A 16,468-nucleotide genomic window follows, 5' to 3' on the forward strand; every position below is an offset into this window, starting at 1 on the left:
TAGATATTCAATTCATACTATATAGTAACAGAACATGGATTTTATTTATAAATATAAAATTATAAGTATTTAAAATCTAGAATATGTCTTAAACATGTGATATAATAATTAAAAAAATGTAAAATGTTTATTCGAAAATTATTGCCTAGCTCTTCCAATTAACCTGTCAATTGCAAAGTGAACCAGTAACCGGACTATCAATACTTGAGGTTAAAACTAACCAAACATTGGACACGTAATCGTTATATTTTGCGTACACTAAAGGAAAAATGTCAGAGAAAGTTTCAGGTATACCTGTAAAGAGGAAGACAAATTCACCAGGCAATAATCAAGAAAAAGGTGGACAAACTTCCAACAATAAATCAAGTAATCCAGTCACTGAAATAGCTGGATATAGCTCTAGTGACAAAGCTCACAGTGATTTGAATAAATCAAAGGAAATGGCAGGAACAAAATATGTGTTGAAATCAAGAAATGAAACTAAAAATAATGATGGTGAACGAACAACTGGAAATGGAATAAAAGATTCTGTTGGAGACACTTCTGACAGTTCCAAAAATTTGGATTTAGGAAATGATGGTGTTGCATCTTTAAGTTATAATAGTGATCAAAATGTGCTTTATTATGCAGTCTTGACTGTTGTAACTGTATTAGCATTTGTGACAAGACTTTATAAACTTGAAGTTCCATCATGGGTTTGGTAATACTTTTTTTTATTTTATTCAGTCTGATGACCTAAACTTAGAGGCCTGGTTACTGGATCTCTAGTCAGACTTATTTGACGTGATCGTAGGAGATATAGAGATTATTTTTTCATATGAGCAATATCCCCACTCGCGTCAAACACTTGAAAGACCAAAACAGTTGAAGCAATTTCCGATGAAATTTTCCTTCAAAGTTTTGACGTTTAGATTGCCCATGATCATCACAAATATAAAAGAATCTGAACATCAGATTTTTTTTACTACTGGATCTCTAGACACTTATTTGTGTGCTATCTAGAGGTTCTTTAATATAAGAAATACAGTTTAAATTGATTAAGAATCAATAGAATCAATACATAGAATTTTCAGTTATTTTTGTTTAAACAATTTTCAGTTATTTTTGTTTAAACATCTGAACATGTTAAATGTTATTTATAATCTAACCTTATTTGTTTTTAGCATCAATTGTTCATGTGAATGAAGATATAATAATAAATTTAAAGTTAAAATAAGACTTTGTAGTAAAGCTTTATAATGTTTAATTTTGTAATCAGTTTGTACAATTTACAGTTGGGATGAGACACATTTTGGAAAGATGGGCAGTTGGTACATCAATCATACATTTTTCTTTGATGTTCACCCTCCACTTGGAAAGGTAAGACCAGTGTTTTATTTTAGTTTAGGATGATTGGGGAATAATATGTGTTATAGTTTTCAAGGGATGATACACATTTTAGATAAGTTTAGGTTACCAAGAACATTTTTATCACCATTTCATTTGGCATGTAATATATGTTTATGTTTAGTGTAATTGTTAAGAGAGTTTTAGCGGCTGAGAAGAATTGTTTTGTTTAAACAATGCGTACAGGTATTAGACCTAAGAGTTGTTCATTTGGGGTGTATTAGTCCTGTTTTAAAAAGGAATAATATGTTGTTGTTTTTTCTTTAAAAAATTGCCTAGAAATAGTGACCTTATCAACTAATCCTACAACCCCACTTCCATAAATGTCCCCAGTCAATATTGTGAGTTCATTTTATGGGTGCTAAGATTTATAACAATGCTGTTTCTTTCAGATGCTGATTGGTCTAGCTGGTCATTTATCAGGGTACGAAGGGACATTTGCCTTTAATAAACCTGGTGATGAATATGGAGACATACCATATATGGGCATGAGAGCGGTAAGTTGCATATCAATAAACTACAGTCGACATTGTATTAAGAGACCACCCAAGGGACTGCTAAGAAGTGGTCTCTTAATGGAATGGTCTCTTAATGAATTTCAGTCAGATGAAAAGGAAAGTTATTTTTAACTGTTAATGCAACTGTATTTATTATGAACATACATGTATGATTTCAAAATCTGTTTTATTATCGTGAACACTTGTCCAAGTCAACAAACCGTGAAAATTATAGCTACATTGTTTGTCAGTTTGACTGATACAAAGTTTAATTGCATTTAGTCACGTGCAAAACGTACTCGTTATTTACACAGATGAAGAAATGCCCGGTAGAGTTTTGGTATCCGGTGGCTTAATAGATACTTTTGTTGAATATTTTACCTGTCGGGACTACATTAATGTGGTCGCTAGTCGTTTAATAAAAAGGTCGTTTAATGGAATGAATTTATATACTGAAAACGTTCGGGAGGGATTTTGACTGGTCGTTTAATACAAAAATCGCTTAATAGAGGTTATCGCAAGTACGATGTCGATGTAGATATAAAGGTATGAGAACAATGCATTTGAGGATAAATCATAAAGTTTCATTTGGGCACATATCTAGTTCTGTTTTCTCATTCTGTTGTCCAGAGTATGTCATGTACTTAGAAATTCTTTAAAGACTGGTAATTATGTCACTCAAATGAAAAATTTATGTTTGGCCACTAATTCTGGACTTAAGCAGTTGGATTTTAAGTAAAAGTTTAACGTCTAAAACTACATGTACATGCAGCTGGCAAACATTACAGTGGTACACTGTATAATTATCCTTGTATATCATGACAAAAGCTCAGTCACTAGTCAGCTATATTCAACAAAATTGCATGAAAATTGTCATTAAAAATCTTGTGTGGCAAAATCACTGAGTATTTTTGTCCCACAGTACAAATTAAAGTAGAGAAAAGTGTGAATTATAAGTGTTATTTGCTTGTTTGAATATTCAAGCCTTAATTTGTTCAAATGGTAAGAAAATTCGAAATATTTTGGTCACTGAGGATGAAAGATTTATCTAAGGTCAGAAAGTCATCAAAACATTTCCTACGTTAAAATTTTAAAAAGCTGTTGAACTATTTTAAAAGGGTGCTAAGATTAAATTTGAAGGTTATATATATATATTGTGAGGTATCCTTCATTAACTTATTCCTTGCTAAATTTGTAAAATGGACTGGTCTATTATGCTATTTTGCAATACCATTTATTATTTGAAGGGGTGTTCACTTAAACTTTACTGACTGTATAGCGAATAGTGCAGACCATGATCAGACTGTGCGGATGTGCAGGCTGATCTTGGTCTACAATGGTCACATAGGTAGAATACAAAATATAACTTGCCACCAGCAGGCTAAAGGTTAATCAGAAATAAGAATATATGCCATCGTATATTTTGGAAAGGGATACAGCTCATTCAGTTTGATATTTTTAGTTCACCTGGTCTAAAAGTGCTCATGGTGAGGTATTGTGATCATGCTGTGTCCGGCGTCCGTCTGTTGTCAACATTGTGTGTGTGCGTCCGTCTGTTGTCAACATTTGTGTTTAAATGACATCTCCTCCAAAACCAACGAATGGATTTTCATGAAACTTGGCCATGATGTTCCTTGTGTGGTCCTCTACTAAAGTCTTTCAAACGGTTTCACTTTGATGCACGTAGGGGCTGCCAGAGCTGACAATAGAAAAAACTTCAAACGACATCTCCAAAACGGATGGTCCGATTTGAAAATAATTTCACACAAATGGTCCTTATGTCACCCTCTACCAAGATTGTTCATATAGTGGAACTTTTAAAAATCTTCATTTGTGAAGCTGCTGGCCTGATTTTAGAATAACTTTACACAAATGGTCTGTGTGTGACCCTCTACCAAGATCCTTCAAATTATTTTGATTCGTCAAAAATAAAAAAACATGGCCACCTGAGGGCATGATCACTTTTCCCTATATGTATATAGTGAAAACATTAAAAATCTTTTTGTTTGAGACTGCAAGCCAGGTTTTAAAATAATTTTACACAAATGGTTCTCAATGTGTGACTTTCTACCAAGATTGTTCAAATTATTCCGATTCGTCAAAAAACATGGCTGCCAGGGGACGTGGTCACTTCTTCTCTGAATCAATAATAGCTAAAGCCTTGATATTTGGCATGTGATATCAGATTTGTAATGTCTACCGTAATTGTTCAAATTATTGCCCTAGGTTCAGAAGTGTGTGTAACATGTATATAATATAGGCTAACATAGAAGAAACTTAACTCTGTACTAATACAAACACACTTGAAGCCTTGTACACAGGTGAGTGTTTTAGGGTCAATTACCCTCTTGTTTATATATTTAGTCACATATGTATTTAACTGCATGATTTTAACATTATAACTGTGTTTAAGAGTACTTTAATGTGTATTATTATAAAAATGTGTACATTATTAGAAATATAAAACGTTATAATAATACCGTATTTTCCCGTATTAAGGCCCCCCCTCTAATTAACGCCTCCCACCCGTTTTGGAGGGAAAAAAAAGTCAACAAGAACGAAAAAAAATTCACCTACCTCATTTTTATAAGTCAACATAATAAGTAATTTACAGTATGTATCCAATGTATTAAGAATTAAACACACTTTTAAACAGTCCATGTACCGTAAATCCAAAACGTTTATACTAAGTACGGTACGTATCCAATCATTAAATAGAAAATTAAATGGTAAATCCATTTTTGATTTGTTTTTGCACCACACCCGCACAAGCTTCCTGTCGACTTTAAACAAATTTGCTGCAAAGTTTTAACCCTTTCTTTGGCAGTTTTAATAACTTTTAATTTAAAAGCTGGCACATAAGCAGCGTGTCAAACCACTGACATTGTGTATTGCTACCCGCATGTACTAAGGAAAATGTTATCGGAGTACACAGCTGTTTGGGTATGATGACGTAATGTGTTACTGTAATGTCGCGAGCGTGTCACGGAATACATGAGGTACCGTATTTAAATGCATAATTTTAAGACACACTGCATTAAATTGGATGCCAAATAATTACGTTTTGGGGGAATTAAACAACACAGAAACACTTTACAGTTAGTTTGAACGATGTTTTTAAGTTTTGTAAAAATTTTCATTTTTTATTTTTTTACCTGTTTGGAAAATGTAACGCCCCCGGGGGCGTTTATTCGGGAAAATACGGTAGATCTATTCAAATTGTCATTACCAGAGCAGTAAGTTTTAAAACATAAATACACGTAAGTCATTACAATACATCTGGATAATCGCAGAATATAGTGAAAACCATCCATGTTACATAAGATCAGTACCTAGACATAGCAAGACACATGAAATAACCATTGTGTACTAAAAAGTGCATAAAAGTCTCTAAAATATAATGTTTTCAGATTCTTGTTGAAAACAAAGCTATATGCCACACTTTCAGACATACAGTATTAAAACTATCATTCTAACACGATCCGCAGCAGTTGCTATATAAACATATAGCGAAATCGCCTATACATGAATCTACGATAAAATATAGCTCTTCCATTCCGCCCTACGATTGTAACACGACTGAGATTCTACTCTGCTTCCGTTATATACCGACTAAATACTCGACTTTTTTAGTGTAATGTAGTAGTAATAAAAAGTACATCAAATTTTCTGAAACAAACAATATCTAACTAATAAATTTATTTGTTTATATTTTACCGTAAGAATATGTTTCAGCCCGGTAAGTTTCAACTTCAACACCAGTGCATCTATGTCTGGTCGTGTGTGTAGTTTACAATTTCTGCGTTGTAGGCACCACAAATGTCAACTAGATTCTACTTTGACAGTAAATAAATTATAATAGATTTTCCAATCTTCCAGTCTCAAGTTTTTACGTGTTTATATGCCGCCGCAATGTTCTGGCGTGTATGTTTCAGTGCCATCATGTAGGTGACGTGTACTATTTTTAGAAACTGCATATATAAACCTTGAATTAAGTATTTCCTCTGATTTCTATATCCAACCTTAGATGTTATTGAAAATAACATTTTCACGGCAATAACTACTTAATACTTTAATTAAAATTTACTGAATATCGGAAAATTCCGTTTGATGCAACGCTTTCCATTCGTGGGGAGGTTTTTATTATAGCATATGGCCAGCTGAATGACAATCGCGCTAAAATGTAGTGCTGTAAAATGCGAAGAATTTACGTGGTTAGAATCGAAATAATAAATATGTTCCAATAATTTTATCAGTTAATAAAATATGGGCAGTCGTTCGGATGCGAATATTAAATCACTCGTGCTACGCACTCGTGATTTAATTATTACGCATCCGAACTCCTGCCCATATTTTATTAACTGATAAAATATAGGCACATATTTATTATTTCTTAATTAATAGACATTCTTCTATGAAACAGAACAGTCACCCCTTTGTAGTGGCCGAAGACCTCAAACATGGTCTATTGGGACAATATTGGGATAAAAGCTGAGTCGGATAGACTGGGGCACTTCCAACAGCACAATAATTTTACATGAAAGTGAACAATTTAAATTTGATCCTTGCTTTAATAGGTAACCACTGCTACTAAATACCAATATGAAAATATGAATTAACTATGATTTTTATAGACAGTGTGTGCATTGCAAAATTAAATGATTCTGATGATAAAGTAAAATGACCCTCAAGAGAAAACTACATGTCCATGGATTGACAAGATTTTATTGATTTGATCAAATATTCATCAACCCTAGACTAAAGTTTAAACTATACTATCTATATAAATCTCAGAATTCAGGGACAGGGTAAATTGCTTATTAGCAATTTTGTCTTTTGTTTGTTGCAGCTAAAACATGTTTGAGGTTAGCCTGTGAATTCCTTTAGATAGACAGAGTCCAAATCATGGATCAAAAGTTTGTTAATTGAAAAGGAAGACAAATTGACATAGTCTCATAAAGCTCTCTAAAACCAATGCTTCTAAGAAACTCATTTTCTGCAGTCCTGGCGCTGAGGTACCTTAGTGCCTTGCATGGCTGTAGAAAGGTCTAGAATATTGTTAATTGTGGGATTGCCTCAACATCATTTTCCTGTATGTTGGTGTTTTAAAAAATATTAAAATAACTGAAGAGGAAGGGAGAATAACTTTCCCTGGAGCAAATGATATATAACTAATTAAGACACGTGTACTTGTGGTTTACACATTTATGAGTGCATTTAACTTTCCAGGTATTTTGGTTCAACATGTATATAATGTTATTTTTGTCTCTGCTAAAAGCATGAGCTATAATGTTTTACTCAAAGCTATTTGTTCAAATATTGAAATAATATTTACTTACTTTAAAATATAATAAACTTTATAATTAGTAGAAGGTCCAGTATTATTAGTTTATCAAAGAATTTGTTCTCTACAATATGGCAATATATCTGGATGGGTACCCATTTGAAAAAAAAAAACAAAACAAAACCACTGGCTTGTTCAATATGTTTTTCAGATGAATATGAGTCGAAATATTTTGCCATATTGTACAGAACAGTATGAACTATAATCTTTTGATTCAATGTTCATTTTTCTCAGTAAAAACTTACTTTTCTTAGTAAAACTTTTTTTTCAGTAAGACTTACTTTTTCAGTAAAAACTTATTTTTCTCAGTAAAAACTTACTTTTCTCAGTAAAAATTACTTTTCTCAGTAAACACTTTTCTTAGTTGAACTGTCAGTGAGTAAAAATTTAATTTTCTCAGTCTGTAAAAACTTACTTTTCTCAGTAAAAACTTACTTAAAACTTACTTTTCTCAGTCAGTAAAAACTTACTTTTCTTAGTCAAACTTATTTTTTTAGTACCGGTAAGACTTTCTTTTTTCAGTAAAAACATATTTTTGTCAGTAAAAACTTACTTTTCTCAGTAAAAAATACTTTTCTGAGTAAAAACTTACTTTTCTTAGTAAAACTTACTTTTCTCTGTCAGTGAGTAAAAATGTACTTTTCTCAGTTAGTAAAGGCTTACTTTTCTCAGTCAATAAAAACTTACTTTTCCCAGTAAAACTTATTTTTCTCAGTAAGAACTTACTTTTCTCAGTTAAAACTTTTTTTTTCAGTAGAAAGTAAAGCAGTACAGACTGACACAATTTGATCTATAAATCATTTAGAGAAACATCATCTTAAGTGTATATTAATATTGAGTTTCATGTAGATACTTTTATAGCTTTTATCATTTAGTTAACATGGACTCAGAGATTTTGACTAAAGTTGTTGCATCATCCAATATGAATTTGTTGTGTCCAATAGGGTAATAATAGTGGTACAAATGAAAATGGCAGATTTGAAGAGAAAAATAGGCATTGTGACCAGACAAGCAGTTTGAATATCACTTTATCATATTAGAAGCTGTCAAGTAATTATGTAATATACTGCAAACTTTTATTTACCAAGGGTTTTTTTTTTGGCCGTTTTTATAGCCGTTATTCAGCTATATTCCCAATGCCAAAAAGTATATATTTTTCCCAAAATGAGTGCAAAAATTCCCAATCTACATTCTGAAAAAAAATTCATCAAAATTGCACAAACATTGACCAAATTATGGAAAATTTTGTAATGGAAGTATGTTTAAGAGGTTGTACAATAAGAAACAAGTGTATGAGAAAGTGCTTAAACACATCCTTATTATATCCTATGGGACTGAATATTTCCCAATTTGGAACAATTTAACGTCAAAATTCCCAATTTTGGGGGTATAGGCTATGTTCCCAAGTTAGCTAGAAAAAACCCTGTTTACTAATAATGTTCACAGATATTGCCCTTTGAAGTCTTGAAATATAATAAGACTTCATAGATTACTGAAAAAGTAATACCATAATGTACTAGCTGTTTTAGCCAATATTACCCTTATAATAATAGTGTGAAATCAATAATATTCAACAAATCTTTCATGGATTTCATGGTTGCATCAATCCATAAAATTTGAAATCCTAACAAACTAATAAAATTTCCATTTATTTTATCTCCGAAAGTTAAAATTCATGAATACATATCCCCAAGTTTTTGCTGAAATGTCAAATTAAAGTGTTTTTTAGAGTACATGTGTACAGAATTGCAAGGCCACAGTGCTGCTTCTATAGAGTGTGAAGTAACCACTGGAAAAGCTAAAATGTGTTTGTTGAACAGAGGGTGTTGCATTTTAGAGGTTATCTCACTAAGAATTAGATAAGTGCTGTCAGGAGAGGGTATACTGTAATGTGTAAGCAGATACATATTTTGATCTATATGATTTATTATGTCACACCGTGGTACATACACGAATAATGGTTTTTACATGTATTTGCAGATGTGTGCGTGTATGGGAGCAGCTCTTGTTCCACTTGTATACATGTCCACCTGGTTGCTATGTCAATCAGTGACAGCATCTCTTCTTGCTTCATCTTTTGTTCTTTTTGGTAAGTTTCTGGCAATAATATTCTTACATTTGAAGGAAAATTTAATAGACAATAATTATTGTAATGTAGCACTTGCAGTTGATAATCAAATCAAATGATTATATCTACACAGGGTAGTAAAATGTAGGTCAAAGTAGACTGTCTGAATGAGAAGGAAGACAGGTTTTAAACAAAATTTATTTTCCACAATGTCGTAGTGGTATGGCAATTTTCATGAGGATTTATGAGTCAAACAGCCAGGAAAATCACTGGCATTTCAGTATTAAAACTACTGATCAAAATTAAACTACACCCTGCCCCATTCCCCCAGGCCATTGCATTTTTCAAAGGCAGGCATTTAGTTAGGTGCCCAATTTCAAATTATTCTTTGATTTCGTATGTAACTTCTTCTGATGAATGAATTTCCACCATGTTTAGAAAATAATGTTGAAATTCATTATGACATGACTTATTATAGGTATATAGGGGGAAGGGACATTTATTAGGGAGAGTGCATTTATATGAAAGTTATAGATTCTGTGGATAATTTATTTAAACAATTTATTTATACATTTTAAGACAGTTAAAAAAACAAGACTGGTGTCAGAAAGAGTTTACTTTAATGCTATTTTACTTGCATATTTTCAGAGCTGGGTATAAACACACTGACAAGATACATACTGTTGGACCCTATTCTCATGTTTTTCATCATGGCATCTACATACACACTTCTCAAGTTCTTATGGTACAAAGACAGGTAACTGTTATAACTTTTTGTAATTTACACAAACAGCATTTATAGGACATGACAAAAATGAAAAAAAGAAAAGAAATTACTTCATACCCTTTTTAAAGGAATGATTTCTGTAGTTTATTATAGATTATTTAGAATATTGAAGAATGGACATATTTGTAGAAAATATACATGCAGGTAAAAAGTTAGAGATGAATAAAAATGTTTGTACTTTGCACTATATCTAACTAGAAGGCAGTCATTTGGATGAAAATGGTAAATAGAGGATGCAACTTCAACTTTATTGATTGCCCTCTGAAAAGTTACAAATGAAGTTTGCCCAAAGGACAACAGACTTTAACCATCAGCTCAGCTTTCAGTGTTCTCATTCAGTGTTAAATTTTGCACACTAATAAGGATATATTTTACCACTTTGTTAGTGATATACAATATACAATCCCTCTGTCAATAAAATGTACTATTATAGTAAATAAAACAGTGCATAATGTATATATACTAACTCTATGTTTTCTTTACAACATAATAGAATGAAAGCTACATTTAGAATAAATCATTATAAGTCATGTTTTTATAGAAGATTAACTGTTACAAAAGTAAAATTTTTTCATGAACTTGAGAATTTTTATGTGTTTGGACAGTGTGAGACTACTAGTTATGCTTTTCTTCTATTTTAAAATGTTTTTTTAGTTGCTTTTTAAAAATGTATCTAAATGAAGATAGTATGGACCACTCCACCACTAAACATCATGTGTTTACAACACTGGTATATCATATTATGTAACATAGTTCTAACTATGTTCATACTGATATATGAAATAGATTGTCTATATATACTGTAAAACTATTGAATTATCTTTTAGACTGCTTTGATATTTGAATATTTTACCAGGGCTTGTAGTATCTCTTTCTATAAAAGTTGGCTTATTGTTTGAATTTTTTGTTTTTGAGAATTAATCTTTAACATTTTTTAGACATTTTGATAAATTATACAGAAAAATACTAGACTTTATTTGATTGTTACTTATGATTAAAAGATTAAACTATTTTTTGATAAGAAGAATTATGTATGTCACACACAAATAGAATTTTATTTATAATTAGTATTGGGAGACCAAATTCTTTGGTACGGTAATTGTCATTGCATGCAGTGAAGAATATCTAGTGTGTACACAATGATATATCAACAAATCAATATTGGTATTTTTAAACTGCCTGTATTCTGTTACAATGATAAAATGGAAACTGTCGCTTTTATATGTTGAAAACCTATTCCTAGTTCATGGAATTACAAATAATTTTGATTATGCCCATAATTTTTCTGCAGTTATATAAAGTTTACTATTTCACGGTTCTGGTTAAAGATTTTGTGCAAAAAGTTTGTTACCAACCAATGTTTACAGCCTTACTCCCTTTATTCATACCATTATGAAATGTGTCTTTATTAGAGATGTTTGCAGTCAGCCTCACATGTAGGGCAAGTGCTGTAATGACTGAGGTAACTTACAAAATCATATTCATCAGGGATCCGGACATTTGCCCCCCAGGACATTTGCCCCCCAATGAAAAAGTGGACTGCTGGACATTTGCCCCCCAGTTGAAATGGTAGATAGGACATTTGCCCCCCCCAGTGCTTATTTCTGAAACAGGCATTTGCCTCTGAATGAAAAAGTGGACTGCCGGACATTTGCCCCCCAGTTCCTTTTTTCATTTGGGGGCAGATGTCCTGGGGGGCAAATGTCCAGATCCCTGATGAATATGATTTTGTAAGTTACCTCAGTCATTATGATATGACCATAGAGTTTGCACCTCAACAAATATATCTATATATTTTAATGTGTTTTTCTTCTATTTTTTAAGTCAGAAATGATGACATTTAATGATGAAACATGCGTTATGGCTTGCCTAAAGGTACTTTAAGATGTGGTATGACGTGGAGTTTGATTATTTGTGTGGCAGTTAAATGATGTGTAGGATATATTACTGTATTCATATGTCAAAATCCTTTTTAGTACTTTTTACAGTCAGTTTAATTTTAGTCTGTAGTGCTACAGGCATAAGTTCAAAGAATCGTTACTGATAATTAATATGAAAATGTGATATCATTAACCTTAGCCTACTGGTGGCAAGTGATTTTGCCTTTGCAAACAGTGCAGACCAGTATCAGCCTACATGTTCGTGCAGGCTGATCATGGTCTGCACTGTTCGCCATTCATTCAGTAAATTTTCAGTAAACATTTTCAGTAAACACCCCCTTTGAATAACAAATGGTACTGCCCAAATTGAATGATAGACCAGTCCATTCTAGAAATTCAGCAGGGTAAAGGTTAACATTTTTTGGGACTAATTTTCATGGATTCATGATAGTGTCACTCCATGTGTGACAGGAAAGGCCGTACCGGCGACAGTAACCATCAAAACAAATCAACACCCTTTACAATATTTACAAATTTATTTACATAAGATGATTATTAACAATGAATAGATACGAAAAGAAAAAAAAACTGATTATAAGAAAGAAAAAAAGAAAGTTCAGTATCTCTAGATACAAAAGTTCTTATAGTCCATTCCAATCTGACGTGACACAGGTCTTTAATGTAATTGTGAACTTTAAGTAGCACAAACAAAATATAGCTTCTAAATTCAAAATACAGTCCCTTTAAACCGTGAATACGTTGATTCCGTGTTGGCTCCCTATGGTGGTAGGTGATTGCATCCCTGAGCTGACTTCAGAGGATAACAAAAATCATCGTCTTTGCGGTTTACGGCACAACCATGGGACGAAAGCTCTGCGCTGGGAATATCACATCCAGGCGAGTGAAGACAAGTGAACCTCGGGCATTGTACTTCCGGGTTATGACATCACCAGGTAAAATCGTCTGGCGGAAGAAGCTAAAATATATAACATATGGTAAGCACCATAGCAAAACAAATAAGTCAGGGCATAAAGCTGCTCCTTTGGGTACACCATACCTCCGTAGGCTCCCATAAATAATACGTGCTACTTATACAAAACATATGTGCTACTAAGTTCAAACGTCACATGATTAAAATACGTCACTTATTACTTCCATATTACAAAGATTACTTACTTAAAAGACTAAAGTTAAAGTATGAAAAAGATATGAAAAGTTTATGATGAAACATTATAGATACGGACATGATAAACTGCAGCCATTATTTACAACTACAAATTAACAAAATTCAATGTAAATCAAACGTTATATGAGAGTTGGCATCCATATAATATCTAATGCCATACACTACAACGGACATTAATTAGATGTGCTATAGACTGGCACACAATTACAAATTACAATAATATATACATGGTACTAGACTTGCCATATAAATTTATACATAACAATACAATGCAGTAATGGCGTTCCATAATAACGAAATGTTTGACATAAGTTTTTGAAACAGTGCTTTACAATTATCACGATACAAATTTCAGTATAAATCTTACATCTTATATAAATGAAACATTTTAGATTCCTCTTTCGAAATAATTTACAAAAGTCTTAAAAATTTAATAAATCATCCTGACATACCGAAACCAGCCAAAATCATGTGCCAAAAAGTAAATGTTACAGAATTCTGTAGAATGAACAAAAATTTACCAAATAAAAATCGTAATGCAAAAATCATACAAAAATCTAACAAATAAATTTCTTACCTTGATCGAGCATAAATTTCTAGCAAGAAAATAATTCAGACATAGATTCGTCTATAAAGTCGGAATGTGGTGTGCGCAAGGCATATCTAGTCCAGTCTATTTAAAGGATAATGTCCCGCCAAATACTAAATTTCATGGGATTCACGGCTAAGCCGTGGACTCCGACTATTTGTGTTTCCACGGGATTCACGATATAGCCGGGGAATCTAACTACTTTGGCGCGGATTTAAATTGACAATTTGAGGCCCATTATAGTGGTTTTGGGGATAAAAACATAAATTACTGAAGAATATAAAATATCAACTTTCTTATTACTGAACAGAATTTAATGAAATTTACATGGAAATTTAAGTTATGAAATACAGAAAAACATGAGAGGTATTTTATACGTGAAATCTGACATTTACCTCAATAACTCAAAAATTTACAAAAAGATGATGCAATATCTGCATTTACAATACATATAAAATAAGGCCCGTATGTCAATTTGTGACACCATGAAATTAATCCCAACAGATAGAGAATTTTCTCTTTAAACTTGAAAATCCATGAATTCAAGTCCGCTCAAAATAGCCATTTGGGTCATGAACCATGAAATTTTATGTTGATGAAATTAAATAATTTCGCAGTAAACTAATTATTCTAGGTAAGTTGATAATTTTTTGGGGAGTAAGGAGTAAACCATAAAAGGCATGACCCCTATTTCTTGAAATAATGTTCTGCCTAGAAACATACAATAAAAATAATTATAAAGGGATGGTTTCTTTTGACCACTTGGGTCATCATGTGAGGAAGCCATCCAGCTGGCTTGAATAAGGTTATTACTATTATTATTATTATTATATCAGATTTATATAGTGCCCTTTTAATGCTAAACACTTTCAAAGGCACTTTACATATAGCAATCATATCCACACAGGGCACGGAATTCGTCCTCTACTAGTACAAACACAGAGCGATCTGACCAGAGGGACAGAGTGAGATAAAGCCCCCAGAACAGTTAGAGAGAAATCCTTTCTAGATACAGGCCTGTCAGGCTAACTTAGCCTAGCACTTTGAGAATAGACAGTCTGGTTCTTTAACGTGCCTAGTATATAGCACCAATACACGCAAAACCGTCTTTCCTTGGAAGAACCAGTACAAGTTTGTTGGGAGACTCTCAAGAGTATCTAAGAAATTTCCAGTGCCTGGACCGGGATTTGAACCCCGGACCTCTGGATTGACAGTCAAGCTTGTTACCACTTGGTGGTTCTATCTAGGTGCCGGATTCTTGAGTTTTGAATGCTTGAAATTCACCATACAACCTGAACTGAGTCAATGTGACTGAAAGCCCTACAAACTGAAATCTGTCGGATTTCATACAGCTACAGTGTATGTCACTCCAGTATTTTTCTTTGAAGAAGGAACCACAATAAGTTTTTATATATTTTACAGTCCATTTTCACTGAGTTGGTGGTTCTGGTTAAGTGCAACTGGTGTCTTCCTTTCCTGTGCTATTGCGTAAGTTTTTTTTTCACTCGGTAATGATAGTTTTAAAAAATTATGTTGCAACTGATTTTCCTACAGCATTTCATAGAAAACAAACTCTCTAGGATGATGGCTGTTACGAACTGTATGAGTGATATATGATTCTAAAATACATGTTAGAACATTAAAATTGAATCATTATTGAATGCTTTAGTAGACATATAGGAATTCAGAAACTTTATTAAATTTTGAAACAAAGGTTTTAATTTTATTGTGCACTATGTCAGGAAATGCATTTATTTGGACAGTTTTGTGTTTTTACTTACAGAGTAAAGTTTGTTGGTCTATTTGTTGTATTGCTGGCTGGTTACAGCACTATAGCTGATCTCTGGAGGTTGCTAGGCAACCATAAATTACCTTTGGTAAGTCACTTTTTTCAAGTTGTACAAAATACTTTGTGGTATGGTATCTTTAAGTTGCTAAGCAACCATAGTTTACCTTTGGTAAGTACATTTCCAAGTCATTTGTACAAATTCTGAGTGGTAGGAAATTGTTTCATCTGTGTACCAAGCATTCTATCTTTTGTTTGCTAGGTAACCATAATTTACCTGTAGTAACTTTTTGCTATAGTATATCTTACAGCTGTAAGAGATACATGCATAATTGTTAACAAGTTTGAATTATAAAACTGAGACTGGAACCAGCTAGTCACAAACTACAGCATCTGATAGGTTATTTCTAAGTACAAGCTTCTTCCTGAATTTTGTCTCCAAACTTGTTTCTTTTTACAGTGAGAAATACAGTATATCATCACTGTTTGGTCTTTTAATTGTCAGGTTGAATATTTTTGATAAAATCCTTGAATGTTAAAGATTTATCAAGGATCTGAAAAAAACATTTGTTAATTGTTTTACTTGCAAAAACTACACTGACTACATTCCTATTTACTAACTAGAAGTTTGCTGACCTCATTTGTGACATCAGCCTGCACTTGTATTTCTTTTGAATGCCTTGTATATTTAATCAAAACATACTTATTTTACTTTAAGTGTTCTAGTAATTTTGGGAATCCTAACCTTGCAACTGGCCATGGTAAGAGATTTATGAGGTTGCAGTCAAACATTTCCACTCCAAACATTAGGCTATCATTACTGATAAGACCCCATACATGTTTGTCATCATATTGCAAAAGTTCCATATTGCATCTGTTAGCTGAAGTAATTTGTCCATGGGTGTTCTATTGATAGCAGAAGAGACCATATGTTTGTCACATTAA

The 16,468-nt window shown here is 32.5% G+C and overlaps 1 protein-coding gene across 1 annotated transcript in view; it reads left to right on the top strand.

The window, feature by feature from the left end:
* The first annotated feature begins 108 nt into the window (after positions 1-108).
* LOC123527281 (protein O-mannosyl-transferase 2-like) overlaps positions 109-16,468 on the top strand; it is a 53,685-nt gene continuing 37,325 nt past the window's right edge. Inside the window, exons 1-7 of the mRNA XM_045306641.2 lie at positions 109-700; positions 1,275-1,359; positions 1,779-1,883; positions 9,208-9,316; positions 9,944-10,052; positions 15,160-15,225; positions 15,521-15,614. Coding sequence (XP_045162576.2) covers positions 270-700; positions 1,275-1,359; positions 1,779-1,883; positions 9,208-9,316; positions 9,944-10,052; positions 15,160-15,225; positions 15,521-15,614 — 999 coding nt within the window. The 5' untranslated portion in view covers positions 109-269. The remainder of the gene's footprint in view (positions 701-1,274; positions 1,360-1,778; positions 1,884-9,207; positions 9,317-9,943; positions 10,053-15,159; positions 15,226-15,520; positions 15,615-16,468) is intronic.

This window comes from Mercenaria mercenaria, chromosome 1 (assembly GCF_021730395.1).
Source record: "Mercenaria mercenaria strain notata chromosome 1, MADL_Memer_1, whole genome shotgun sequence".
NCBI classification, from domain to species: domain Eukaryota; kingdom Metazoa; phylum Mollusca; class Bivalvia; order Venerida; family Veneridae; genus Mercenaria; species Mercenaria mercenaria.